Source organism: Phyllostomus discolor, chromosome 1, assembly GCF_004126475.2.
Source record: "Phyllostomus discolor isolate MPI-MPIP mPhyDis1 chromosome 1, mPhyDis1.pri.v3, whole genome shotgun sequence".
In the NCBI taxonomy this organism is placed as follows: Eukaryota; Metazoa; Chordata; class Mammalia; order Chiroptera; family Phyllostomidae; genus Phyllostomus; species Phyllostomus discolor.
Window position 1 is genome coordinate 64,111,980 of NC_040903.2, and position 27,489 is coordinate 64,139,468.

The 27,489-nt window shown below is 39.2% G+C and overlaps 1 protein-coding gene and 1 long non-coding RNA gene across 2 annotated transcripts; both read left to right on the plus strand.

Moving 5' to 3' along the window:
- Positions 1–27,489, plus strand: HACD1 (3-hydroxyacyl-CoA dehydratase 1). Its single transcript, XM_028508075.2, has 7 exons — positions 1–328; positions 13,185–13,302; positions 13,485–13,503; positions 13,580–13,668; positions 19,176–19,297; positions 23,338–23,516; positions 26,173–27,489. Exons 1-7 carry the CDS (start codon positions 72–74, stop codon positions 26,253–26,255), a joined length of 867 nt encoding a protein of 288 aa, XP_028363876.1. The 5' UTR covers positions 1–71; the 3' UTR covers positions 26,256–27,489.
- Positions 341–3,972, plus strand: LOC118500154. The gene is made up of 2 exons (XR_004902688.1): positions 341–2,375; positions 3,220–3,972. It is a non-coding gene; the product is annotated as an uncharacterized LOC118500154 (long non-coding RNA).

Genomic DNA, 27,489 nt, shown 5'->3' on the forward strand with positions numbered 1-27,489 from the left:
GGCGGCGGTTGGGGGCGCCTGCTCCTCCCTGCGCGAGCTGGCGGCGCCGAGCCCCCTGTGCGCCGCGGCACATGGGGCGCCTGACTGAGGCGGCGGTAGCGGACAGCCGAGCTTCAGCTGCGAGCTCTGCAGGGTCCCCGCCCACTCCCCTTCCCCTCTCGGCCACCTACCCCAGCTGCACGGCCACCATGGCGTCCAGCGAGGAGGACGGCACCAACGGCGGCGCCTCGGAGACCGGCGAGGAGAGGGAGGCCCCTAGCAAGAGAAGGCGCCTAGGCTGGGCGGCTACCGCCTGGCTCACCTTCTACAACATTGCCATGACCGCGGGGTACGTGCGCCCTAAGAGCCCTGGCTCTGCCTCAGGCCCTCCCCGCGGTGCTGTTCCCCGATACTGCGAGCCTGGAGCGCTGGCTGGGGCGGGGGGGGGGGCGCCCGGGTGGGGCCCGCGGAGGTGCTTGCGGGGCCGGGAAGCGCGGTGGTCTCAGCTCACGGGACGCGGGCAGAGGCCGTGGGGGAGGGGCGCCGCCGCCGGCTAGTTGAATGGAGTGGAACGGGGTGGGGATCCGGTCCTGTTCACCCGGCATTGCCTAATACGGTGCACGGCGTGTCGCGGCGGCCTCGGAGCGCGGGCCGGAGGTTAAGTATAGACCCGGGCAGGAATGCGGGGCCGACCCGCGGGGGAGGCCGCTTCGGCCTCACAGTCCTGGGTGCCGCTGCTGCTCCTGCAGTTGAAGAAACGCCTGGCTCCAGCCATCGCGGAGCTGTCCCGCCAGTGTCCCAAACCTGGTTTCCCGGTCGCCGACCCCTAGCGTGCATTTCCTCGTGTGGCAGATCTCTTGGCAGAGTTTTCTTAACTGTTAATGTCACCACAATTTTTTAAGCAATAGTACGTCCTAGAGCTTCTTACTCGGGAAGATTTAAAAAAAAAAAAAAAAACTTATTAGAGCGTGTCGCCCGTGTCCAGTATCCTTATGGTCCCTTGCTTCATTACTGATACCCTGTACTTTTACTTCTGGCATTAAGTTTGAGTTACACATAAGGTTACACAATGACTATCGCTCTTAAGAGCTGTCAAAGTGACTTATGTGTAGGCTGCGTTTTAAAAGCTGTTTCTGAATTGCATTGCCTTTAAAAAGTAATTATCGATATGGCCTGAGTTAACTAACCTATATAAATGTGGGGAAAGCTTAAGAAGCTTTTATAGAAAGCTTAGAAAAATGTGATTGGAGAAGATTTAATAAATGATTTGACACAGTACTGAGCTTAGTGTACAATCCTGAATACCAAACGCAGTTCATAAGAAATATAATATTTATTGAGGATTACTGTGTGTCAGGCACTGTGTAGGTACCGTCTCATTTTTAGCCCTCTGCTATCCTGTGAGGGGTACGTGATATAGTTGATAGATTGGGAAACTAACGCACAAAGAAGTTAAGTAGCTTGCTCCAGATCACACAACCAGCTACTGTCAGACTTGGTCTTCAGCCCAGACAGTCTGACTCCAGAGCCATGTTTCTTCCTCGCCTTTCTGCTTTACTTACTTTTATGGTCTCGAAAGCAGAGAACTCATGTGTTCAAACCATCTGGAGAACAATTGAGCACCCTCTATGTGCTGATACCTTTAGATGCAGTGGAGGCTGAAAGAATTCTCTCTCCTTTGTGGTAGTCTTATCCAATCAAAAAACGTTTTCAGAACACCCGCCATTTATTAACTGGTCTGCTGTACCTTCTCTTTTCAGTCCAGCCTTTCTTTAGAACCCTAAGTTACCCTCTAAAATATAAAAGTCAGTGCATAACTCTGGTTTACAGCCTTCATTGACTCACTATTACCTTCACCATAATTGGGATTTAGGCTGTGTGTCATTGAAGGCCATTCTCAGTACGCTTCCAGATGCCCGTTTCCAGTTTTATTGCATTTGCAATCCCCCTAAAGCATTATGCCCTCAAAGCACCATGCATTTTAATTTTCACGGCTCTCTTCATCTTTGCTCAGACTGTCCTCTCTTTGTATAATATTCTCCATGTACCTTCCATGACTTCTAACCAAGCTACCCTCTTTGAAGCTTTCTAGGTCTCTGACCTGACCTGAAGCAGAGTTAAATGCTCTCTCCTTAGTGTTCTCACACTTCATTCATCTCCTTCCTATCTCCCCCAGCAAATTACTGCTTATCTGAAACTTGTCTGTCTCTGTAACTATAGTGAGAAAGCTTTTTGTCACTCATCTCTTTTTAAAGGCAAGGATAACGAATTGAATAATCTAGATAACTAATTCTGTGGAGGTTTTCTAGGGCCATTGAGATTTGAAGAAGGAATAGGATTTGCACATGTAGAGGGTAGACATTTCAAGTGAGATAAATTCTGTAAATATGCATGAGGTGTTGTAAAGGATACTGGCCAGCAAGATCCATCTCGGCTGCGGATGTTCATCGAAATATGCAAAAACATACACAGAGACAACCAGGTCATGTGGGGGAATAGGAACAGAAGGGCCACTCCTCACGTGGGGAGCGCCTTATTCCCCCTTCAGAGAGGCTTTTTATTGGTTTCCTTTGAATAAGAATTTAGGTAAAAGCTCATTACTCATTGCTAGGAAGTAAGGATCAAACAATAGATAACAAGGAAGTCTAAGGGCCTATTTTGAGTCAAGGTCAAAGAGCTGTAAAACTTTAAAGAACAAACTTACTTCTTCCTTGGACCCTGATCATTCAACTGAGAGCATTCTAAACAAAGCAGGTTTCACAGGATTTTACATATTCTTTCTTAGGCCTGATTACCTGGGGAACCCGCCCTTTTCAGCACACAGCTGCACCACCCTGTCATTGTTTCAGGCTTAGGTGGAGCAAGGGATCTAAGGCACCCAAGAGATAAGGAGATTTTCTCCCAGATGATGAGGACTCAGGCTATGTCAAAGCCGAGGAGCGAGGGTCCATCACCCCCTTTTGCTATAGCCACCAAAGTCCTTTCTTGGGGGTCTCCCACATGATCGTGCCTGTCTTAGATCGTGCCTGTCTTAGGTCGTTCCCCCCTTAGGGAATCTTACCCGTCATTGGCTAACCGACCAAGCTTTGGGGTTCAGTTATGAATAAAGCAGCAGAAGCAGCGCTCCTGCCAGGGAAATAAGCTGTCTCCTTGCTGGCTTATGGTCCAAGGCCACTCCCTCAGCCTTAGCCTTGGTGGGGGTTACAGCTTCTGATACCAGGCAGGGCGGTCCCCAACAAGATGTAAGAAAGCTTAGTATATTCTCTTGATTTAATTGGAAGGTTGACAAATAGTGGCAAATAAATTTGGAGAAGTTGTGTTGGAAATAGGACACCAAAGTGTACATTTTAATGGGGTGGATAGCAGAGAGTTAGCCGAGGGTCTTAGTTTAGAAAACAATAAAATAATGTTTAAGAAATAAAAATTTTACATAAATATAAAAGAGAACTTGCCTAATTCTATAAGCTTAGCATGACCTTTAATTTTTCCTTTTGTATGAGTATAATGTCCAGGTTTTTATTCAAATCTCCATTCTTAGGGGAGCCTTCCCTGGCTATCTGATTCAAAGAGCAACCCCACCCAAATACTTCCTATTGCCCTTGCCTGCTTTGCTGCACCCCACTTATTGCCATATAACTATCCAATGTATTTTACTAATTTGTCGTGTTGCTTATTGTCAATCGTCCCCTATTGGAGCGCAAGCTCAGTGAAGCACTCAGGAAATTTTATTGTGAGTTAGTTCATATTAAAGAGCATTGTAGTTATAGTATCTGCTCTATTGTATATTCTGTTTTCACTTACTATTCTGTCAAATATTTCTATATAATTTTCATAAATACACTCATGGTTAACATAAGAAAATATAGATTTAATATACAATAACAGATTAAATCATGCACTAATGACATTTTACTTTTGTTTCTGTTGAATTAGTTGCTTAGGATGAATTCTCAGAACTAGCATTACACATTTAAAGGATTTTTATGGTACTTTTTTAAAAAATTGATTTTAACGGGGGAGAGGGAGGGAGGGAGAGAGAAAAAGAGAGAGAAATATCCATTTGTTGTTCCACTTATTTATGCATTCATTGGTTGCTTTTGTGTACGCCCTGATCAGGGATTAACCTGCAACCTTGGCATATTGGGACAACACTCTAGCCAACTGAACTACCTGGCCAGGGCTTTTTTTCCTCTCCCCCCACTTTTCAACAAAAAGCCATTGAGACTGTTAAGTACATTGTCCTAAGTTAAGTAAGTGACATAAGGTAAATATTTTAGGCCCTATCCTTGAGGAAGTGTAACCTGGAGCATTTATATATGGCTGTAAGAGACAAATGAAATAGAACATGTTATAGAACACCTGTCTGCAGAGATGCCAGGTCAGACAGGTAGGGAGAACTAGAGAAAGCTCTGTGGGCAGACCATAGTATTTCAACTGGGCATCGAAGGATGAGTAGGATTTAATAGGCATGATAGGGAAATGGCATGAGTTAGGGCACAGAGGTGGGCATTGCTGGACCTGCTGATGAGGAAACAACAAATGGGCTGAAGTGTAGGGAGGGAAATGGGGATGGACGGGTGGCTTGGGCCACAGCAAATGCTTGAAATGCCTTGCTGAAATGTTTGGGTTTAATTTGTAAATACTGCAGGAAGGTGTCCATGAAAGGTTATACTTCACTCCTTTTTTAGCTGAGTAACCTCAGATAAGTTACTTAACCTCTGTGACCCTGAGTTTTCTCATCTGTAAAATTGGAACAAAGCTTTGCTAAATTATTACAAGGAATAAACAGATTATGCATATAAAGTGTCCAGCAGGGTTCCTGACACACAGAGAATGTTCAAAAATCATAATTCCTAGTCATAGTGGTTAATTTAAACATGCACTTCTTGCAGAAAGAGCAACTAAGGTAGTTTCACAGTGTACATAGTGTGAGTTATCAGAGGACCAAACCTAAGGTTCAAGCATACAGGGCGGGGCAAATGTAGGTTTACAGTTTCTCATATTGAAAATAATCCAGTTATTAATAAATAATAATACAAGAATAAACTCTGATACTGGCCAGCTAGCTCAGTTTGTTCGATCATCCCATTACACCAAAGTTGTGGGTTCAATCCCCTGTCAGGGCACATACAGGGCACATACAGGGCACATTAACATTGGTTAATGAATAGGTGAACAACAAGGTGACATTTCTGTCTCTCTTCATTCCTCTCGTTTCCTGTCTCTGTCTCTCTCAAATAAATAAAAAAAGAATAAACTCTGTTTTGCATATTCACAACTATAAACCTACTTTTGCCCCACCCTGTATATGTTTCCCAAAATGTTAAGTATACGTATTTTATTCCTGAGGAGGGCAGATTCATGCATGCATCTGCCACAACTTGCTTATCCATTCATCTGTTGACCGACATTTGGGTTCTTTCTCATTTGGGACTATGGCAAATAAAGCTATGAACATTCATGTACAGGTTTTTATATGGACACACACTTTCATTTTTCTTGGGTAAGTGCCTATGAGTGAAGTGGCTGGGTCATATGGTAGTCACGGTAGTCACATTCTTGATTTCTTAAGAAACTGCCAAACTTTCCCAAAGTGGTTGTACCATTTTCCAGTGCAACAGTTAGTGAATGAGAGTTCCAGTTGCTGCATAGTCTCATGTTCTAATAGGTGTGTTACCTCATTGTGATTTAATTCTTTTTAATTTTTACTTCTTAGAACATTTCTGTTTTTAAGAGACTTTATTTTTAGAGGGAGGGAAAGAGAGGGAGAAAGAGACAAACATTGATGTGCAAGAGAAACATCAATTGGCTGCCTCTCTCAGGTTCCCAGGGCCTTGGCCTGCATGTGCCCTGACCAGGAATCGAACAGGTGACCTTTCAGTTCACAGGCTGGTGCTCAATCCACTGAGTACACTAGCCAGGGTCATTCTGACTTTAAATTTACATTTCCTTAGGAATTAATAACAGCATCTTTTCATGTGGTTACTTACCAATTGTTTATCTTTTTTGGTACAGTGTCTTCAAATCTTTTTGTCCATATTTTATGGGGTTGTTTCATTTTCTGTTAGTTTTGAGGGTACTTCATATAATCTGGATACAAGTCCTTTATCAGATTATGTGATCTGTCAATATTTTGTCCACATTGTGGCTTGGCTTTTCATTCTCCTCAGTGTCTCTCAAAGAGCAGATGGTCTTAATAAAGTCCAGATTATCTTTTTTTTCTTTTATGAACCTTTTAGCATAACTGTTGGCATGAGTGTGTTATGTACAATAAGTTAAAACATTCATTGGCTGCTAAATGAAAGTTTCAGTTTAGTCTAGGAAAGGAGATTTAAAGGTGCCGATGAACAATACATGAAACTGCAGATGGTATGAATGTCAAAGACCATCGCGGTACAAGCCTCCGAATGGTTACTTTAAAGGAGGTGCAGTATAAAGAAGAAATGATAAAATTAGAATATCATTTTTAATAACCTAAAATTATTATACTGGACAATAATTATCAATGATGGCTAATATCACAGACAAGAGGGACAGCCAGGAGTTATGTATGCTCTAGAGAAGTACACGGCACAGCCTATGAAGTACCTGGAATGTGAACCTATATGAGCAAGCCCCTAGATCAAGAGGCAGAAGAACATAATATATTACATGTGGGTGTTCGATTAGCACAAACCTGATTGAGGGTAACTCTGCAAGACAAACCACTCAGCATCGTCAGCAGGAAAATTGTAAGAGAAAAGCAAATGGAGGGAGTGAGGGGAAACCTAGAGATTAAAAGAGGCATAACAGACACAGCAACTCATTACAATGTATGATTTTTATTTCAATCATGATGTAAAAAAATTAAGAGACAATTGAGGGAATTTATATTCTGACCGTTTTATGATTTAAGAAGTTATTGTCAATTTTTAAAAGTGGGACAGTGGTATTATGGTTGTGTTTATTAAAATAATGTTTTTAGAGATGCATAATTAAGCATGTATGAGTTATAGGATGTATGATTTGATTCAAAATAATGAGGGGAGGAGACAATGGAGAGAAGTGAATAGAGGTTTGAATGAAACAAGATTGCCCATAAGCTAACAGTTGAAGGCGGGCAATGGGCACATCTTACCTTCTTTATATCTTTGTATGTGTTTGAAATTGTTGGTAATAAAAATTTAAAAAGCAGCATTGAATTTTTTTAAAAAAAGGAAATATAGATAACCAAGTTCTTCAGGGAGCAGGGGGTCTCCAAGAAGTCTCAGGAGAAAAAGAAGCATGAGAAGACAGCTAGAGGAAAGCTCTCTATAGGGTTTTTCAGGTCATTATAGCTGTACTGGCATGAGAAGAAGGCCCTGTGTTTAGCAAGTGATGGCATATATCTCCTGTTACCACACTGTTCTGTTCTGTTACCTCCACTTACTAATTTAGTTCCTTGAATAAGTACTGCCCTGCTTACCTCTAATTCCCCAGCATCTAGCACACTATCTGGCTTAGAAATAAATGTTGAACCTAAAGATGAATGACTAAACAAATGAATTAAGCAAGTAAGCAAGGAAACTTCTGCAAATGGAACACATGTTTATATTTTTCCCAGAGAGTATTTAGTCAAAGACTGAGTGTGTCTGTTTGGGTGCACATTTGGTTAATCAATGGCTCTGGCATACTCTTAAACACATTGAACTTTTCAGAAAAGAATTTCTAAATGCAGAAGTTCTCATTGTTTTTGGAATTGTTTTAGGGTGTAGGAAATCTAAAGTTAGGTAAACATCAGTCTCTTGGGAGAAACTTTGTGATTGGAGGTTAGGAAGTGAGCACTTACTAGTTCAGGTGAGTTCCTGGCCATGTTTACTGAAAAACAGATGACAGGTTAGCATAGATGGATGGGTGGCTCTTTCTAATCCCACAGTGTTAATATCTTTTATTTTAAACAGGTTAGTGTTTCGTATTATAATACTATACCAGTTGGTACAACACTGCCACCTATGGAGCAACAGTAAAGTTTGTTATAATGTTAACAATACATGGATTTTTATATCATGCTATGTAAAAATAAATAAAACTTATCCTTTATTTATTTTTTAAATTTTTTTATTTTTTAAAGATTTTATTTATTTTTAGAGAGGGAGGGAGAGAAACATCAATGTGCGGTTGCTGGAGGTTATGGCCTGTAACCCAGGAATGTACCCTGGCTGGGAATTGAACCTGGGACACTTTGGTTCCCAGCCCGTGCTCAATCCACTGAGCTATGCCAGCCAGGGCTTAAAACTTATCCTTTAAATGAATTCTGTGATGAATTCTTTGGGAGGTTAATAATTACCTCTCAAATTGATCTATAAAAATCTGAAAGCCTTAAAAAGGCAAATGTATGGAAAATTTGAATTAAAACATCTTACTAAATTTTTTGTTTTCTTATTAGAAGTAGTATAGAGACTTGGAATTGGGGTATTGAAGTAATATGTTGACCTGGAAGGTACCAAAAACACTGTGCCGATCAGTGGTGTCAGGCTGGCCCAGCACGGAATTCAGTGTGGCCCCCATCTGGAGGCGACACTATCAGCTGAGTTCCCGTGCAAAGGGAACAGCACTGGGGTTGGGGTGCTCTAGGGCTGCATTTCAGACTTGACCATAACTTACTCTAGATTTCGGATAAGTCACATACATGACGTCTCTGCATGGTGATTGTCTCATAAAACAGAGGCCTTCAAACTTTTTTGATAGGACATTATTATCAGTTATAATATTTGAGCATAACTCTCCACATGACTTTTAAATTTACTTATAATTTACATACATGAATTACTACAATTAGCAAATATCTCAAGGCACAGTATGCATAGTACTTAGGACCAGACCGGTACAGCATAGTGGTTCAAGAGCATGGACTCTGAGCTCAGTGGTGGGTTTAGGTCCCAGCTCAGTGGTTATGTGACCCGTTCCGCCTATTTCCACAGCAGTAAGGTGGGGTGATAGTAGTTGCTTCCTCATAGGGTTGTGTGAGGGTGAAATAGTAATGTGTTAAATATGTATTTAGAATAGCGTCTAGAACATGGGAAGCAGTCTGAGTGTATATTGTTACTGTTGTTATCATTCATATTTCCACATTGCAAAGGCCTTTGTGATAGTTCCAGACATTTATTTGACCTCTTGTCATATCTCATGAGACAGTCCTGGTGTTTTCCCCCATCATGTGCTGAAGTGGAATAAAAGTTCCAAGAGTAAAAATGTCATTCTGCCATTTTCTTACTGTTCTATTGAGCTTGCATTTTCATCTTATTCAATCAGTAGTTTATTTGTAGGAGTCATAAAGCCATTTGTCCATTTGTGACTGTTCTTTAAAAAGTTAAAACTACATAATTTTTTCTTTTTAATTAAATTTATTGAGGTGATATTGGAAAATAAGTGTACAGTTCTGTAGCACGTCATCTGTATATTGCGTTGTGTGTCCAGCACCCAGTGTCAAATTTTCTTCCATCACCATATATTTAACCTCCTTCCCCCTTTGCTACTCCTCACCCACCTTCCCTCTGGTAACCATTGTACTGTTGTCTGTGTCTATGCATTTTTGCTTGTTTTTCTTCTTTGTTCATTTGTTGCTTTGTTTTATATCCCACATATGAGTGAAATCATCGTTTTGCTTAGCATGATATTCTCAAGATCTATCCATGTTGTTGCAAATGGTGGTATGTCATCTTTTCTTATGGCTGAGCAGTATCCCATTGTATATATGGACCACATCTTCTTTGTTCAGTCATCTATCAAAGGACACTTTGTTTCTGTGTCTTGGCCACTGTGAGTAATGCTACAGTAAGCACAGGGGTGCATATATCTTTGTGAATAAATGTTTTCAAGTTTTTTTGGGTAGATAGCCAGAGGAGGGATTGCTGGGTCATATGGTAACTATTCTAAATTATTTGAGGAGCCTCCATACTGTTTTCCATAGCAGCCCTACCAGTTTATATTCCTACTAGCAGTGAATGAGGGTTTCCTTTTCTTCACATCCTCAACAACACTTGTTATTACTTGTATTGTAGTTTTCGTTTGCATTTCCCTAATAGCTAGTGAAGTTGAACATCTTTTCATGTATCTGTTGGCCATTCGTATGTCTTCTTGGCAGAAGTATCTGTTCAGGGCCTCTGCCTCGTTTTCAAATACCATCGCGTCTTTGGTTGGTTGCCTCATTTTTTGGGGGGGGATGGTGGTGGTGGTGGTTTGTTTTGCTGTGCAGAAGCTTTTTACTTTGATATAATTCCATTAATCTATTTTTGCCTCTACTTCCCTTGCCTTTCAGGTCAAGTTCATAAAATCTTCTTTAAGACCAAGGTCCATAAATTTTGTTCCTATGTTTTGTTTTATATAATTCATTGTTTCAGATTTTATATTTAGGTCTTTGATCCATTTTGAAATAATTTTTATACATGGGGACAAACTATAATCTAGTTTCATTCTTTTGCATGTGGCTTTCCAATTTTCCCATTTATTGAAGAAATGTTCTCTTCTCCATTGCATGTTTTTGGCCCCTTTATCAAAAGTCACTTGCCCATATACATGTGGGTTTACTTCTGGGCTCTTAATTCTATACCGTTGGTCTTTGTGTCTGTTTTTCTGCCAAAACTGTCATAGGTGGGCACAGGTAACCAGGTTCTTAGTGATGGGGTCAAAGAATTGAACCGAACACCCAGAGTTCATAGAAGAGAACATGGGAGTAGGCCAACTCCAAGCAGAGATTGACCTCATGGGCTAGAGGGACTTTATTCTTATAGGGTGGATCCTTCCTGGCTAGTTTTAGTGGACTTTTACTGAGTATACACAAGTAGTTGCATTACTTTAAAGCTACTGTGCATGTGGTTTCCCATGATCCTCCCCGACTGGCCACCAGGGAAGAGAGTCCCACAATGCTACGGAATTGACCCCCGTTTCTCCTGGGGTCCCCCTGTACTAGGTTCACCTTTCCCTAAGCCAGAGAATTATAGCTCTCCATGCTAGAGATTGGTGAAAAAGAAAAGAGTTATTTATTCAAGTTACACAGACTAAAAGTAATGACTTAATGTCTTTGTCAAAATCCCAAAGTCCCTTGAAACACCCACAAACACACAGTCCTTCCTTCCTTCCGCCCTTTGCCCAGTCTGGGGTACTGTATCTCAGGAAAAGAAATAGAAGTCCATGGCTTAGGCAGCTCTCGGTTTTTCCTAGTAATTTGTGTTCAGCTGGCAGGCCTTCATTAGTTCCCAGCACCATTGGTTGTGTTGCCAGGATCTCCAGCTAAAGCAGCGTGGTGATTCTTCTCATGCCTGGGGTTGGAGGGGAGTGGTGATCCCCCTTTCTAGGAAAGCGACGGTGGCAGCAACAGCAGCAGCGTGGATAGGGCTAGCGCGGAGCTCATCGAGTCCTGGCCCCAGGTCCAGGGCAGGTGGCTGCAAGGTTGGCCTGAGGCTCCGAGAGCCCAAGCTGTGAGAGCGTGGGCGCAGCGTGCTGAGGCCTAGCGGTGGCTGCGGTGGCCGGGCAGTGACCTGGTGCTCCCGAGTCACTTACTGGTGGCCCCTTCTTGTGGCTGCGGCTGCAGAGGAGGCTGGGGCTTGGAGCCAGGTGGCAGAGGAGTCGCAGGTGGCTGCATTGAGGACGGTGTCTCTGCAGCTGTGGGAGTCCCCACTCTGCTAAAGCCGCATGGTTCTGTCTCCTCAGTGGCTGCGGTCCCCCCTGCACTGCCACAGCTGCATGGTTCTCCCTCCAATGGCTGCCACGTCTGGGTTTAAATCTCCGTGTCAATTTTCCTCTGCAGCCCCATTTCCAACTCCTTCCACACTTGGCCTCACATGCCAGAACTCATATCTTTCCAGCTTTACTGGGCTGCCACCATGAGTCTGGGCAGGCGTGGCCCCATGTCATGGAGCCAGTCTTCTCTGAACTCCCACGCAGGCGCGGTAACTCGGGGCACCTGCCCCCTAGTTACATCTTGGCGGGGAAGTTACTTCCATTTCCCTGGCTCAGAGCTGGTCACAGCTATTTAGCATATCTATGCAACCAGTTAAAGGTTATAGATATGTTAAATGACTACACCAGAGGGTAGCTGCAAGGCTATTGCTTTGCGAAACAGCTCTCAAAGGCCCTGCTTCACTTGTCCCTTCCCTCAACCCACACTTAGGGGGCGGTGGGGGTGAGGACATCTTAAAATCACCTGGACACCTTGAGTTTTGGACCCTATTCCAAATCCTTCTTTTGGGGACCCTTTGGCTGCATCCTCCTACAATACCACGTAGGACTTGAAGTCAGGGAGTGTGATACCTGTGGCTGTGTTCTTTTTTCACAGGATTGCTTTGGCTGTTCGAGGTCTTTTGTGGTTCCAAATGAATCTGATTATATTTTTGTTTTATTTTTAAAAGTAATTTTAGAATCCATAAATCCATTTAACTGGACACTTTGGAGACCACTGATTTAAAAGCCTGGGGTACCCACTCATTTCCATGGTTATATCATTGAATGTTTAAAAAAGCTACACAGATAGTGGAACTTTTTAAAACGTATTTGTGCCTTTGTAATTGTGACTGTAGGAGGTCGAGTAGCAGGGTGAGAAAGCTGGTCTCCCCAGATGCAGTTTGTATTTTGTGTTCTGTGAATTCATAGTACCGAATCTATATTCGATGTGCAAATACAAGTTAAAAAGGGAAGACATAGGTTTTTATTCTTTTTAAAATAAACTCTGTGAAAGTGGGCCCATGCCTAACCTATGTGTATCCCTTCTGTGGCACAGCAATTATTCAATGAAAATTACAAAAATATGAATCGATTCTTATTGAAGATTTTACTTATAATTACGTATAGTTATATACTATGTACTTTTATAAAGTACCTATTTACATACGCACAACTTTTTACCTTAAGAAATCACTATATAATTAGTAAATGCTTTATAAAGGCATCATTTTTGGGGGGTAATAAACCTGACTTTTCCAGTCTGTCAACTTACCTGCTGAAACCAAAGACAGAGTGGACATCGCTTGACATTGGTGTGTAGTTGGTCTCGAATGTTCTGTTTATCCCCTTGAAGCGTCAACGTAAAATAATGTCTGTCATTTTTTCCTGAGGTTTTTAAAAATGGAATAATGACCTGAGAGCATAATAAAATATGCATGCTCTTAATATATAAATTATGACATTCTTTTTAGGAAGGTTAGTGGTATTCATTTTGATCAAACTTTATAAAATACTTCTATTTTCTCTAGGTGGTTGGTTCTAGCTATTGCCATGGTACGTTTTTATATGGAAAAAGGAACACACAAAGGTTTATATAAAAGTATTCAGAAGACACTTAAATTTTTCCAGACATTTGCCTTGCTTGAGGTAAGTTTTTAATAATGCTATTTTTCTGCGATTGTAATATTTATTCGAAAACATATTCATTGAGCAAAAGCAATTTTACTGATTATATAACACCTACAGACTCATTTAAAACCAAAGTTATCGGGAATTTATTTTGTGTTGTGTGCTACTGACTTGTGAATTTTGTTTTTATTTGCTTATAGGTAGTCCACTGTTTAATTGGTGAGTTTTTTATTTAAGTTTTATTTTTGGTATGAATTGCCTTGAAGACAGTGGTTGACTTGATTTTCTCATTCAGGAATTGTACCTACTTCTGTGATTGTGGCTGGGGTCCAAGTGAGTTCCAGAATCTTTATGGTGTGGCTCATTACTCACAGTATAAAACCAGTAAGTGGCATAAATGCGTCCTCTACTTGAGCCTGCAGGGAGAGCTTTTGTAGTAATAGGAATCTAAACTGTTAGCACTGGAGCGTGTCAGGAAGTAGAACCAGCAGACAAAAAGGGGTTGGGTTTGGATTTAAGTGTGATTGTCCATTGGCTCAATGAATTAGCAGAACGTTGAAACACAAGCAAAACCAAATGTTGGCATTTTATATTCATGGTATAGTGTCTTCTAGTGTTTTCCAATCTTAAAAATTAATATTCATATTCTCTATCAACTGGTTAACGGAAAATTTTATTTTCTACTGAAGTTATTAGTATTGTCTTTGTTTATATAATTGAAGTTGTCAGTGTAAGTTTATTTTTCCTCATTTAGCATTGAGTGTTGTAGCAACAGACATAAAATGGAAATGTAACTCTGGAGAGCTAAACAAATGGCAAAGACTAAAAGTTGGAAGGGTTAAGGAACTTAGGGAAAAATAAGCACAATATTTGTTGAGGCGTGACAGGAGGCAGACCTGAATCTAGCTAATGGCTTAAACCCTTTTAGGCAAACAAACACATTCTTGCTATGTCAAGACATCAGGGCTTTTAAACCCATGACAGAAGCATTTCCCAGATTGGCCCTTCTGACCTTCTTGACAGCCTCTGGAGTCTCCTGTCTACTTGAGGACAGATCTCTGGCCTCCTTTCCATTCCTCAGATGCCTTTCTTGTCTCTTCTGCTTGGGATGATACCTAACCTCCCTCCCACTGCCTACAAGACTCACTGGCCTCCTGTCTTTGTGGGGACAGATTGCTGACCCTCTGCCCTTTTATTACTCTACAGTTCAGCTCTCTTGACTACTATCTTTCATTCAACTTGCTTAATCCACCTGGTCCCTAACCAAGGACTGCTATACAGATAGCAATCTGTGCATACCACGTGGGGAGACAGACTTTTAATTCAGATTGCCATGTAGTTTAAAAGCAGGAGTCCAACATTAACAGAGTAAAATAAAGACTATTCTGAACAGTGAATGAATATTATAGCTGGGCCAGGACCACAAAGAGTCTGAAGACTGAGGAAGAAGAAATAAAAGATAGGGTGGCTAACAGTAACTGGAGAATATAATTTAAAAATGAGCTGTGATCTTATTTATATGTGGAATCTAATGAACAAAATAAACTGACACACAAAATAGAAACACAGGTGTGGACACATGGAGCAGACTGACAGCTGTCAGAGGAGAGGGGATGGGGGGACTGGATGAAAGAAGCTGAAGGGATTAGACAAAGAACGTGTATGTGTAGCCCATAGGCACAGACAACAGTGTGGTGACTGCCGGAAGGAAGGGTGGTGGTAGGGGCTGGGCAGAGGTAGGCAAAGTGGCAGGGTGGGGAATGGGGACATCTGCAATAGTGTCAACAATGAAAATAAAGTTAAAACATAAAAAGATAAAATAAAAACAATCTACAAGGTGACTAGTCCCCAAGTGAAAAAAGAGCCATCTGCTTGATTTTTTTATCCTCCAGAGGATCTCTGCCTTCATGTTATTACTTAATTTTATTCAACATTAGCTTCCACTGGCACCTTTTCACCACTCTTTAATTAATTCAACTGACATTTATTGAATGCATTCTATACACCTGGCCGTGTGTTAATTTGTGGATTTACAAAATGAATAAGGCAATCTGCTGACATGTGCCCTGGCTCTTGTAGACCCAGGAGGGGCAGCCATACAGATGTTGAGTCATTCAGCAAATACATTAGTATGCACCTGCTCTGAGCTTGGCCCCGTGCTGGGGATCTGGCTGTTAGTAATACAAATGTAGTTCCTGCCTTGTAGAGCCTGTAATTGGGAGAGATACTAAAGAAATTGTTGTACAAATAATTGTTTCATTATTTTAGTGTTAGTGCTTTGAAACAAGGGACCAGCAGGTACTGCAGTGTACTTGGGGACTTAGCCTGAGCTAGGGAGTGAAGGAAGGCTCCCTGTATAAGCCAAGCATGGACAGGTATACAAGAGTCAGGCAGACCAATTTCAGTACACAATTGGAAAGTGTTGTAATACAGATATGAACAAAATACTGTGAGAACAAAGAAGGTGAGCATAACTGCTCAGGTTGAGAGGAAGGGTTTGGAAAAGTTTTCCAAAGGATGTGGTGTTTTTGCTGGATCTTTGAAAAAGTTTTCCAAAGGATGTGATGTTTTTTCTGGAGATGAGAAAGGATTTTCTATGGGAGCAGCATTCACATTAGAGGGAATAGCACAAATGTTCAGAACATATTTTGGAAATAATACAAAGTTTAGTGTCACCAGACAGAGGTATTGGGAATGCAGAGCAGGGGGTCGGGGTGGGTTGGGTCAAGTAACTGAAGATGAAATTGGAGAGATTTCTGAGTTCAGATTATAAAGAACCTTGAACTTTCTGCTCAGGTGGTAGAGTTGTATCCTTTCCTCTTGTTAAGCAATGGGGCACCAATGAATATTTTTAATTTGTTATTTATTTTAATTTTTATATTTTATTGATTATGCTATTACAGTTGTCCCAATTTCCCCCTTTGCTGCTCTCCACCCAGCATCCCCCAGTCCCTAAGGCAATCCCCACACCATTGTTCATGTCCACGGGTCAAGCATATAAGTTCTCTGGCAACTTTATTTCCTATAATTGCTCCTAATATCCCCCTGCCTATTCTGTACCTACCATTTGTACTTCTTAATCCCTTCACCTCTTCTCCCATTCCTCCAGACCCCCATCCTCACTGGCCACCATCCCAATGTTTCCTATACTTATGATCCTGTTTCTGTTCTGCTTGTTTGTTTAGTTCCTTTTTAGATTCATTTGTTGATATTTATTTACTGCCAATTTAATGTTCATAGTTTTGGCCTTCTTCTTTTTCTTAAATAAGTCCCTTTAATATTTCATATAATAAAGGTTTGGTGATGATGAACTCCTTTAACTTTACCTTGTCTGGGAAGTGTTTTATTTGCCCTTCTATTCTAAATGATAGATTTGCTGGATAGAGTAATCTAGGTTACTTGTTTTTCATTACTTTGAATACTTCTTGCCAATCCCTTCCAGCCTGCAAAGTTTCATTTGAGAAATCAGCTGCGTTTAAGATTCCCTCTTCATGTTTAACCTTTGGCATTTTAATTATGATGTGTCTTGGTGTGGGCCTCTTTGCATCCATGTAGTTTGGGACTCTCTGTGCTTCCTGGTCTTGAATGTCTGTTTCTTTCACTAAATTAGGGAATTTTTCTTTTATTATTTTCTTCAAATAGGTTTCCAATTTCTTGCTCTTTCTCTTCTCTTTCTGGCACCCCTATGATGAGAACATTGGGATGCTCGAAGTTGTCCCAGAGGCTCTTTATACTATCCTCGATTTTTTTGGATTCTTTTTTCTTCTTGCTGTACTGATTGGATGGCCTTTTCTTCCTTATATTCCAAATCATTGATTTGATTCTCAGCTTCATCCACTTCATTGTTAATTTTCTGTAAACTGTTCTTTATTTCAATTAGTATCTCCTTCATTTCTGACTTTTTATGCTGTTGAAGTGCTCACTTAGCTCCTTGAGCATCCATATAACCAGTGTTTTGGACTCTGCATCTGATAGATTGCTTACCTCCATTTTGTTTAGTTCTTTTTCTGGAGTTTTGATCTGTTCTTTCATTTGGGCCGTGTGTCTTTGTCTCCTCATGTTGACAGCCTCCCTGTGTTTGTTTCTATGTATTAGGTAGAGCTGTTTTGACTCCATGTCTTGGTAGTATGACCTAATGTAGCAGGTGTCCTGTAGGGTCCATTGGCACAGTCTCCCCTATCCCCTAAGCTGGGTACTCGAGGTGCACCCTTAGTGTGGGCTGAGTACACCCTCTTGTAGTTGAGTCTTGATTGCTGTCAGCAGGTCAATGGGAAAGATTTAACCAGGCCAGACAGCTGGTAGGACAGGCTATGACCTCTGGCCCGCAACCACCTCCCTCTGTGGCTTGTGGAGGTCATTGGGTGGTGGTGCACCGAAGTGGTCTGTAACTGTCCACTGGGTGTTCAGGCTCTGGGGTTTCCCAGGAGGTGCAGGCCAAGGTCAGCCACCACCTTGTTCTGTATGGGCCCTTTGATATAAGCTATAAAGAGATCTGCAGATGGCTGCTGCTAGTACCAGGCCTCAGGCCACTCAAGGAGAAGTATGGGGCTGGGCCCAGCTCTTGCTTATTTGAACACATTTAGGAAGGTCTGAGCCTGCACCTAGCCCAGCCATTCCTATGGAAAAGCCACTGTTACCAGCTTGGATGGGTCTGTACGTTGGATGGGGTGGAGCCTTAGGTAACCATCAGGGTGGGGCTAAGTATGCGAGTCAGGCTGATGGAGAATCAGATATGGTGCTGCTGCACTGTGGCTCTGTGGGGGAGGGCTCAGAAAAGGAACAATGGCTGTTCTCTGTAGTTCTCTCTGGGAGGAAGCTGTCCCTCAGCTCTTGCCCTGATGCCAGACACTTCATCCTTTCCCGTATGCCACTGGTACCCTTCAAGGCACTGCCCCTGTGCTGGAGCCCAGAGGGAGTGAGTCTGAATAAGTCCATGCGTTTGATTCTCCAAGAGGAGACGCCCGGGTTTCTTCCTGCTGACCCAACCCTTACTGGTTTTTATAGCCAGAAGTTATGGGGACTTCTCTTCCTGGCACTAGAACCCCGGGATGGATGGTCTGGTGTGGGCTGGGATCCCTTACTCCATAGATATCCCTTTGCTTTTTATCTACCACATGTGGGTTTGGGGCCAGCACCGTCTTTGCCCCTCCACCCCTCCTACCTATCTGGATGAATGTGATTTTTTAAATTCCTTAGTTGTAGGACTTCCGTACAGCTCTATTTTCTGATGATTCTTAATGATAGTTGTTCTGTTGTTTAGCTATAATTTTGATCTGGTTGTGCAAGGAGGCAAGCCACGTTTACCTACGCCTCCATCTTGACCCCCATTGAAGCTTTTACATCACAAGACTAGCTGCCTCTGGTTTCGTTTTTGTTTGCTTCTTTGTTTTGCTTTTAAGAGAACTTTTGTCCATGAAGTGAATAAATAGTGGAGATACTTTTTAGGAAGCTGTTACAATAATCCGTGTGAGAGATGAGAAGGCCCTGGATTAAATAGGTGGCAGCAGTGCCAAGGACAAGTGGGCAGATTCAATACCTAGCTCTATAGTAAAATGGCTCTGATTTGATGACTGATACAAAGTTGGAGGTTTAGCTGGTTCCTGTGCTCTTTTGAGGGGGTAATGCTGTCCTGGGATAGTTATTGGCTGCAGTGAAGGGTGAGAGAGAATCAGCAGAAATGTGACCATTCCTGTCCTATGGACATATTTACGTTGTGTTTTTATAATGAATTATGTAGTGGTGACTGCATTACTTTTCTGTGTTATATCTGTTTAACCCTACCATTCCATTATATATAATGAAAGACACACAGTAAATAATTAAGATATAATATCTTCATGGAGAAAAAATTTCGAGCTTAAACGACACTGGATTTCTCTGTCATTCTGCAGATCCAGAATGAGGAGAGTGTGGTGCTTTTTCTGGCCGCGTGGACTGTGACAGAGATTACTCGCTATTCCTTCTACACATTCAGTCTTCTGAACCACTTGCCATACTTCATTAAATGGGCCAGGTGGCGATGCCTTGTAGTTTAGTTTCTCACAGTCCTATGCATGCGTATTTTGTTGCTGAGCTTACTCTAGAGAATTCAAGTTTGTGTTTCAGCTCTGTGATGCCAGATGCTGTTGTTTTGCATATTTAACAGTGTTATAAGTTGCATTCTAAAGGTTTAATTTAATGATGAGAGAGAAATCATATTAATAAATATTTTCAGTGAAGTCAACATAAGACAAATTATATTAGTTTCCTTAATCTCTAAATTGGTCATTCATTTTTCTATGAAAGCAACATATTTTTGCAATTATATTAAGTATACTTTGTGCTAAAAATAGAGCATTTTGTCTGATCGATTTAAATTATTTTAATATTCAATCTAGTAGCCACAATTTTTAAATCTCTTATACATACAATGTCAAGTTTGTTTTAATTAGCAGAGACAGAAATTTTTAAAAATTCACACTTCTTTGAAATTGTATTATTTGCAATGGGGACAAAATTTATATTTCAGAGGTTCTAAATATATCTATCCTAAAACAACAATTCTTAAAGCAAAAGATGTTTTGTTCTTTTCAAAGTTTGAATTCTTTGAACAACTGATATTTTACAAAATTATTATAAAAACAAAACTGTTCTTTGGAGGACAAACCACAGACCAGCATAGATTTGTTCATTTTATTCCCTATATAGTACTTATAGTCGCAATAAAGCAATAACAATAACTTAATATGCTGTGCACCAACTGCATACCTGAGATGCAGGCATGAACAAAGAAAATCTCTGTTCTCTCAAGATAGAGAAGACAAAAATAAAACCACTAACAGCCACATGAAGTGCTGTGTGTCAAGTTCAAGGAGATGCAGGGTGAGGGTGTCTATCTCACAGACATCTATCCCAGGTAGTAGGATAAAAGAGTTCCATGATATTTCCGTTTCTTTAGATTTTTTTTGTTAAACTACAAAAATAATATATTTTCATTACAAAAAGCTCAAACAGTACAGAAGTTTGTAGAATAAACACAGAAAGTTTGTGTTTTTATCTGACCCACTTCTTTCCTGTTGGAGGGAAAATGTTTGGAGTTTACCCATTTGGACTTTTTCTTATTAACAAAAATGTGAACACGGTGTGAGTTTTTAAAAGCATAGATAGGATGACATTATATTTGCTTTTTGTTTCTATTTGGGAGCTTTTTTTTTTTAAGTCACTACAGGTATATACAGACTTAGCTCATAGTGTGACTAACTGACTGCCTGACCGACCCAGTTCTCTTATTGCTAGAATTTAGACCATTTTCAGTTTTCTGATATTATAAATATTGCCATATCCATAGTTCTGTTCTTTTTAAAAACTCTGCTATTCCTATTAAGAAATTCCTAACTTGTTTGAAGGTAATCCATAACTAGTGTCTAATTTGTTTTTGACTCATATTAAAAGCCCACCATTTTTCTTCAGTGATTATTTCTTGTTTGTAACTCATGTATTGTGCATGTTCCAATGTAGTAAGTGAGAATATGTGAATAAACCAGTAAACCTAAAAGAAGAAAAAGAAAACATTTTACATTCTTTATACTTTCTCCCTGAGCAAGGATAATCACTGTTGTTACATAATAATTTAGACTCAACATATTTTCTAGTTCTTTTTTCAATATATTTGGCTTATCACTTTGTATGTAATAAAATGCTTGAAATTATGATTTGAGCTTAAACATATTGTCCATCTTAAGAAGGTTGCATTATCATTTATATGTGTGTGGTTGGCTTTATTCCTGATGCACCCAAAAGCTTACTTTCAGATACCGGACCTTTCACGAGGTCGGTGGTTTGGAAGGTGGCTGATCACTAACTCTAGAAAGCTGTCAGTGTCGTTTTGTATGATCTGTCTTCTGGACATCTACACCTTTGAAAATACTAATTCACGATCATAGCCTTCTTTTTATTTGCTGTATTTGTAACATTTGTGTGGAAGATAATCGTCTTTAATTCTGCCTTTTAGAATGCGTTTGCATGTCTTGAATTTCTGGAGAAGTTCACAATGCTGCCACTCATTGCATGTTAAAATTTGCTCTTTAGAAATCCTTTGTCAATGACCTTAATGTTAAACAAGGTACTATAAAATTTTCAACTTTGAAATTCACATGTTAGCATAATACATCATGTCAGTTCATTATAATCATGAATAATATATTTTATGTCAAAAATCATAAAGATCTCAATTGCCTATATAAATTTGCCAACCCTCTTAAATAACCTAAAATTATATTTGTACTTATGTCCAGATGTTGAAGGTATTGTTCTCATATAAAGCTTTGCTTTAGAACTGCCTTTTTATTTATAACTAGTTGACCTACTGTGACAGTGTGAATGTAATTTGGTTCTATTTGTGTCAGAAATATCCCTAGAAAGTCCACCAAATGGATGATTGTGTATTATTTTGTTTTCATACTGATTTCCATTTGAGTTTCAAAAAGGCATTCCCTTCCAAAACTTTTAGATGACAATTAGGAATCTTCAAGGAACATTATATATTTTTTGAATGGTAGTTAAATCATGCTGCCATCAGAAGTTGGAGAGTTGATGACATGTAATCTTTTTAAAATGCAAATGAAGTCAAATAAATTATATAATTTATTCCCATTTCAGTAAAAATAATCACACTTTAAGGCTTTAAACTAATTTATTCTAGGAGTGATCTCTTTTTCTGTTAAAGAATAGTGCTACAAAAAATATCTGAGAGTCACATAAAGTTAAAAAAACTACTTAAATAAGTTTGAACATTTTACTTTCAAAAGGAATGTTTAGTTACATGATTTTAAGTTGAGATAAGTAATTGATATTGCAAAAGATTGAGTTAATTGATACACAAATAACTACACAGTCTGGAAAGAAAGCAGCGATAGACTGAAGGAAAGGAAGAATTACACAGGGCTGTAAAATGATCATTTTTCTTTCTTGACCAGTTAATCTATTTTGGCAAATAATTCTGTCCTTATCCACCATTTCTTATCTTTGTGTATCCTTGGCATGTAGAAATAAGGTGATTTTCAGGTTGTCTCCAAGCTTCTATCATACTGACAAATTTGACTTCTCTTTACACATATTTCGTAATGTCAACAAAATGATCAAATAAAATATAGATCCTTTTTTTGTCCACCAAAATTTTAACCTTAATTTTCTGCTGTATGGTAACTGACTTGGAGAAGAATGATTTTCTTTAATGGAAAATGTCATTGCTTTGTGTCCTTGAGGCATCTGGAGTGGGGCCCCGGTACATACCTGAGACTGTCCCCTGACTGGCTTAGGTGATATGCAGCCTGCTCAGGTTGGAGAACTGGCCATAGTCTAAGTGAACTAATTGTGATTTTCAGATTTTGAATAGAATTTTCACAGCCCTATTTTAAGCAAGCTAAACTATCATTTAATGGGGAAATTCAGGAAACAACTTGTCTTAGGGCTTGTTTTGTTGTGAAAGTAGTTTTAGACAATGTATTCTTCAGCAGTTATTAATACTTTTAGGTAGTATTATCAGTTTTCTGGAATGTTAATTCCATTTAATTAGTAGCCACAAAAAGTTTTCTAAATTTCTCCCAAAGAAATACTTTGGTAATTTCAAGGTTTAGATGTAAAGTAGGATCATAACCAGTCTTTTAAAGAACAGCATTGAACAATAAATGTGTAGCTGCAGTGGGGAAAAAATCAGAGAAGTTACCTTCACAATACTTACATATGCTTTATAATACATACATACTGTGAAATACTTAAAAAACTGCATATACATTAAAATGGTATATAGTTATTTTAGTACTTTAAAGTAAGTTGACTTCTTATTTTAGTATAATTTTCTCATTTAAAGTTGAAAGTGCTGTGAGAAAAAGGATGATAATTAAGTTAATAAGCAAATGATTAGAGTAGAAAAAATCTTTTTTGTGAGGTTATTGTAAATATGTATATGAAGGAGAATTTGTAAGTTCAAGCATACGTAGTAGTAGCAAAAGAGCCATTATATACAATCCAATACTTATTCTAGAAAATAATTCTCTAAGGTTTTTCTTTTTGCAGATACAATTTTTTTATCATCTTATATCCTGTTGGAGTTGCTGGTGAACTTCTCACAATATATGCTGCCTTACCATATGTGAAGAAAACTGGAATGTTTTCAATAAGACTTCCTAATAAATACAATGTCTCTTTTGACTACTATTATTTTCTTCTTATAATCATGGCTTCATATATACCATGTAAGTATGTATTTATTAGTACTTTGATTTAGCATATGCTATGAAAGGTTTTGTAAAGATATAATTGCTAGCTTAATAGGCAAGGAGAAAGAACAGTTTGCAAATACATCAAAACCTCTATTCAGTCCCACATATTTTCATTAATTTGAAATAAATGAAGAGCTAGTGAATCAAAAAAGACTTTTTCTAGTTATGAGGCAAAAGGTAAGTAAATACTCAAATGATTGCCTTCTCAAGCTTACTATGATACATTCTTAAAGAAAAGATAGAGCATGCAACATTGAACTATTGGTAAGCATTTAGAATTATAGATCTTAATAGAAATATTTTATTCAGGAAGATTTCAGGTCATTTTCATCTATTCATTAAGCACATACTTGGAAGAATCATCTAGGAGTACTTTTTAGTCTTATGTGCACTAGAAAATAATGAAGCTACTTTTCTTAAAATATATTGAATAATTCAGCCTCTTTACTAATTTTTCATCACCCTTCAGTAGATGCAATAAATTAGTGAGGCTTTTACTCACTTCATATAAGTACTAACAGTGGTATATGTTTAGGTCAGATTTTGGTAGTCACTAACAGGGAATAATGTAAAACAAGGTGGTTAGTTACCCTCTCATTAAAATTAGAAACTAATGTCAATGGGGGAAAAGAAAAGGAAATAAGAAAAGTTCATGAAATCTAAAATCTACATTGCCACAATATAAAATATTTAATCTAAAGGGGATAAGCGTAAAACTTGGCCAGTACCTGGAGGCCCCCAATTTTTAAGCTTTTCAAGATAAAAATTGACTTGATGGTCAAGTAATGTTTTTAATCCCCTCCTCTTGTAGTATTTCAGCCTGACTCTCTTTACAGTTCCACCAGAGTCAGTTCAGAAGGGTAAGGGGTGGGGCACCTGTAACATTTGTTTATACCCACCCACCCACCCCCTGGCTTCTCAACACCCAGGATTTGGCAACACCCCTTGAGCAGAGCCACACCTGGCTTCAGTGTCTGCCATACATAGTTGCAGGTTCAGGTGTTGGGTTCTTCTCTTCCTCATGACCACTGAGACATCTGCACAAAAACCCAGGACCCAGAGGGTTACGGTGTGAAACCAGCCAACTAGTGACTTTTGACTGCGTGTTTTCAGGTGTTCTGGGAGACATAGACTCTGTCCTCTGCCAGTAGCAGCTTCTCAGTTCATCAAGCTGACGTTTACCTGAGAGGCCCAGTTGCTAGAAGATCAGTCAGCTGGGGGGATGTTTTTGACTTGACTATTAATATTAGCAATAATAACTAATTTTGCTTTGCTTACTAAATTCTTTCCTAAGTAAAAGTACTTTTTGAATACTTATTTTAATACTGTTAATTCCCATTTATCATGAGAACTTTACAGATTAGAGAGGTTAAATAGATGGATTAAAAATCACCCAGCTATTAAATAAGGCCAGAATTTGAACTCAAGCTGATACTTTTACTAAACTATTCAGAATGTTAGAGAAGCATTTGCAATACTAGGTCAGTTAGCTTTAAGTATGTATGACCTGAATATATTTAGTCTCCTAGATATAATATGATCATTACATTTATCAAGGTGAATAGTAACTAAAATTAAAAAAAGTAAAATCTGTTGTGCATTTTTTCTCCAAATTCTATATAGATGCAAGATAAAAGAGATTAAGTAAAAACTATCTAGTCTTGCAAAAAATAAATAAAATAAAATAAGTAAAATAAAAATAGTTATCTGAAGTTGCCTAAGCAAGATAGTCAAGGCTTATTTGTCATTAAAGTCACTGATTTGGCTGTTCTATTTATCACTTCCAGAGATGCTTTTACATTTGTATCGTTGATAGTTGATGTGAATTTGTTCATCCACTAACATTTATACTGTAATTTAAAGCACTAATTCAAATAGACTCAGAATAATTCTCCAAAATTGGATAGGGCAGGTGACTATGTGTCTAACTGGTCTGATACATGTACATCTGTGTGTTTGACAGACTGCCCTTACCCAACCAAGAGGGCCTTCTGCTCCATCCTCTATTCTGACCCTCTTCTGGTCATTCTCCACACAGGCCCTGTGCATTCTAGATCACACTTTGGGAACCAGGGACCGTGGGACATGCCACCCATGTGGCACTGAGTGTACATCTAGATACTGCTCAGACTTCTTCCCCAATCTGCTCTCTTGAGGGTTAACCGTGTCAGCAATACACACAGCCCTGAAATCAAGGGGTGGCTAGGGCAGCTGTTTGGGAGGGGTGTGTGTTGTGTGGGCTTGCATCTCCACACATACATTCACAAGACTCCCCATGGTCCAGGCCAGCCAATAGGCTGGAGAAAAGGGGACCAGGTGGGCAGCTTTCCTTATGCTGGAATTTTCTGGCACAGTACTCCAAATTGTTACAGGATTCTAAATTCAAAAATGGTCTCTCAGGTTATTAGGAAGGTATATTTATCAAGGTATTTAAATTTGCTAAAATCCCGCACAGCAGATGGTATTATGTGGACCTCCATTTGTATTCTTACCTGAGCTCTGTAAATATTACGGGGTAGCAGTGGTGTCTGATGTACTTGCTCTGAAACTTTGCTGCCTTTAAGATGTTTCAAGTACAACTAATTTCCAACAATAGCTTATCTTTCTTTGTTTTCTTTTTCCAATTAAGTGTTTCCACAACTCTATTTTCACATGTTACGTCAAAGAAGAAAGGTGCTTCATGGAGAGGTGACTGTAGAAAAGGATGATTGAATGACTTCTACAAACATGGTGCTTTTTCCAGAACAACCAGGATCACTCGAGTCCAAGTTTTAATAACAAGAATAAACAACTTCATGAAAAGTTACAGATTGTATTATTTCTTCAAATACAACTTGAGACACGTGGTATTTGTCAGTATTTGTCTTCACATTGTGCCAGGTCCATTTTCTATAAGAACTATACAAATGTTTATCAACTTTTGGGTAGGTGATGATCATTAAGAAAATGATTGGTATTTTATAGCACCTTAAAAAACCTTTTGTTTTTTCTTTTTTAGTTTTATAATTTTTTGCAACATATGCTCAAAGCTTTTTAAATCAATATTTAGAAATTAGTTTAGTGATTTAACATTATATGCCTGCTGTGATAACCTGTGATATTTATAAATGAAAGTAAATGCAGAATTATAATAACTTCTTAATAAATGTATTAGTGTTTCTTGAACCTAAGATCTATTTTTTCAAGCTATAAGGGAGCATTTTGATTACTAACAATTTTTGGAAGTATGGATATAATTGCTGTTGTGAGACTTTAGATGTAGACGTCACAATTGGAAAATATACTTTGGAAATATGTCTAGGCCATTGAAATTACTTATACTACTAAGCATCTTTATCTTTATCTATTTATCTTTATTTGAATTAGCCATTCAAGGATAACCTCTTCAAATCCAAGGGTTTTAAGTAATTAGAAACAACATAAGTATATACTTTGCCTCACTTGGTGAGGCAACCTGGTGACATTAGCTGTGTTTATAATGTTACACTCAGAACTCTGGCTGAGAAAGGCTGCTCTGTAGCGTGGAATTATCTATCGAAATCATGTTATGATCATTTTTTTGTGGTGCTGAGATACAAGGAAGTTTTGGGCTATGGTCTGAAACCAGACTCCTTTTATCTGAATTTCACTGAAGAACAGAAGTCTTACAACAAAGCTCCTGTCTACATATTTAATAGAAAAATACACCGAAAGTATACCTTCATACTGTTTCAATTCTTAAGTAATCCCTTAAGAATTTTCCCCTTATATTAAGGTTTGCTTTTTACTGACCCAGTTTAGAGAGAATACTAGATATGTGACTTAAAAAGAAAAGGAACTAGTACCTGCTCTAATATGTAGGTGTAATTGTGGCTTTATTTGCTCTACATTGTTTACATTTACATCAACATGTAACATTGCACTTCAAAATTTTGTCATCACCTCCTTTTCAAATGTTTTCACATCA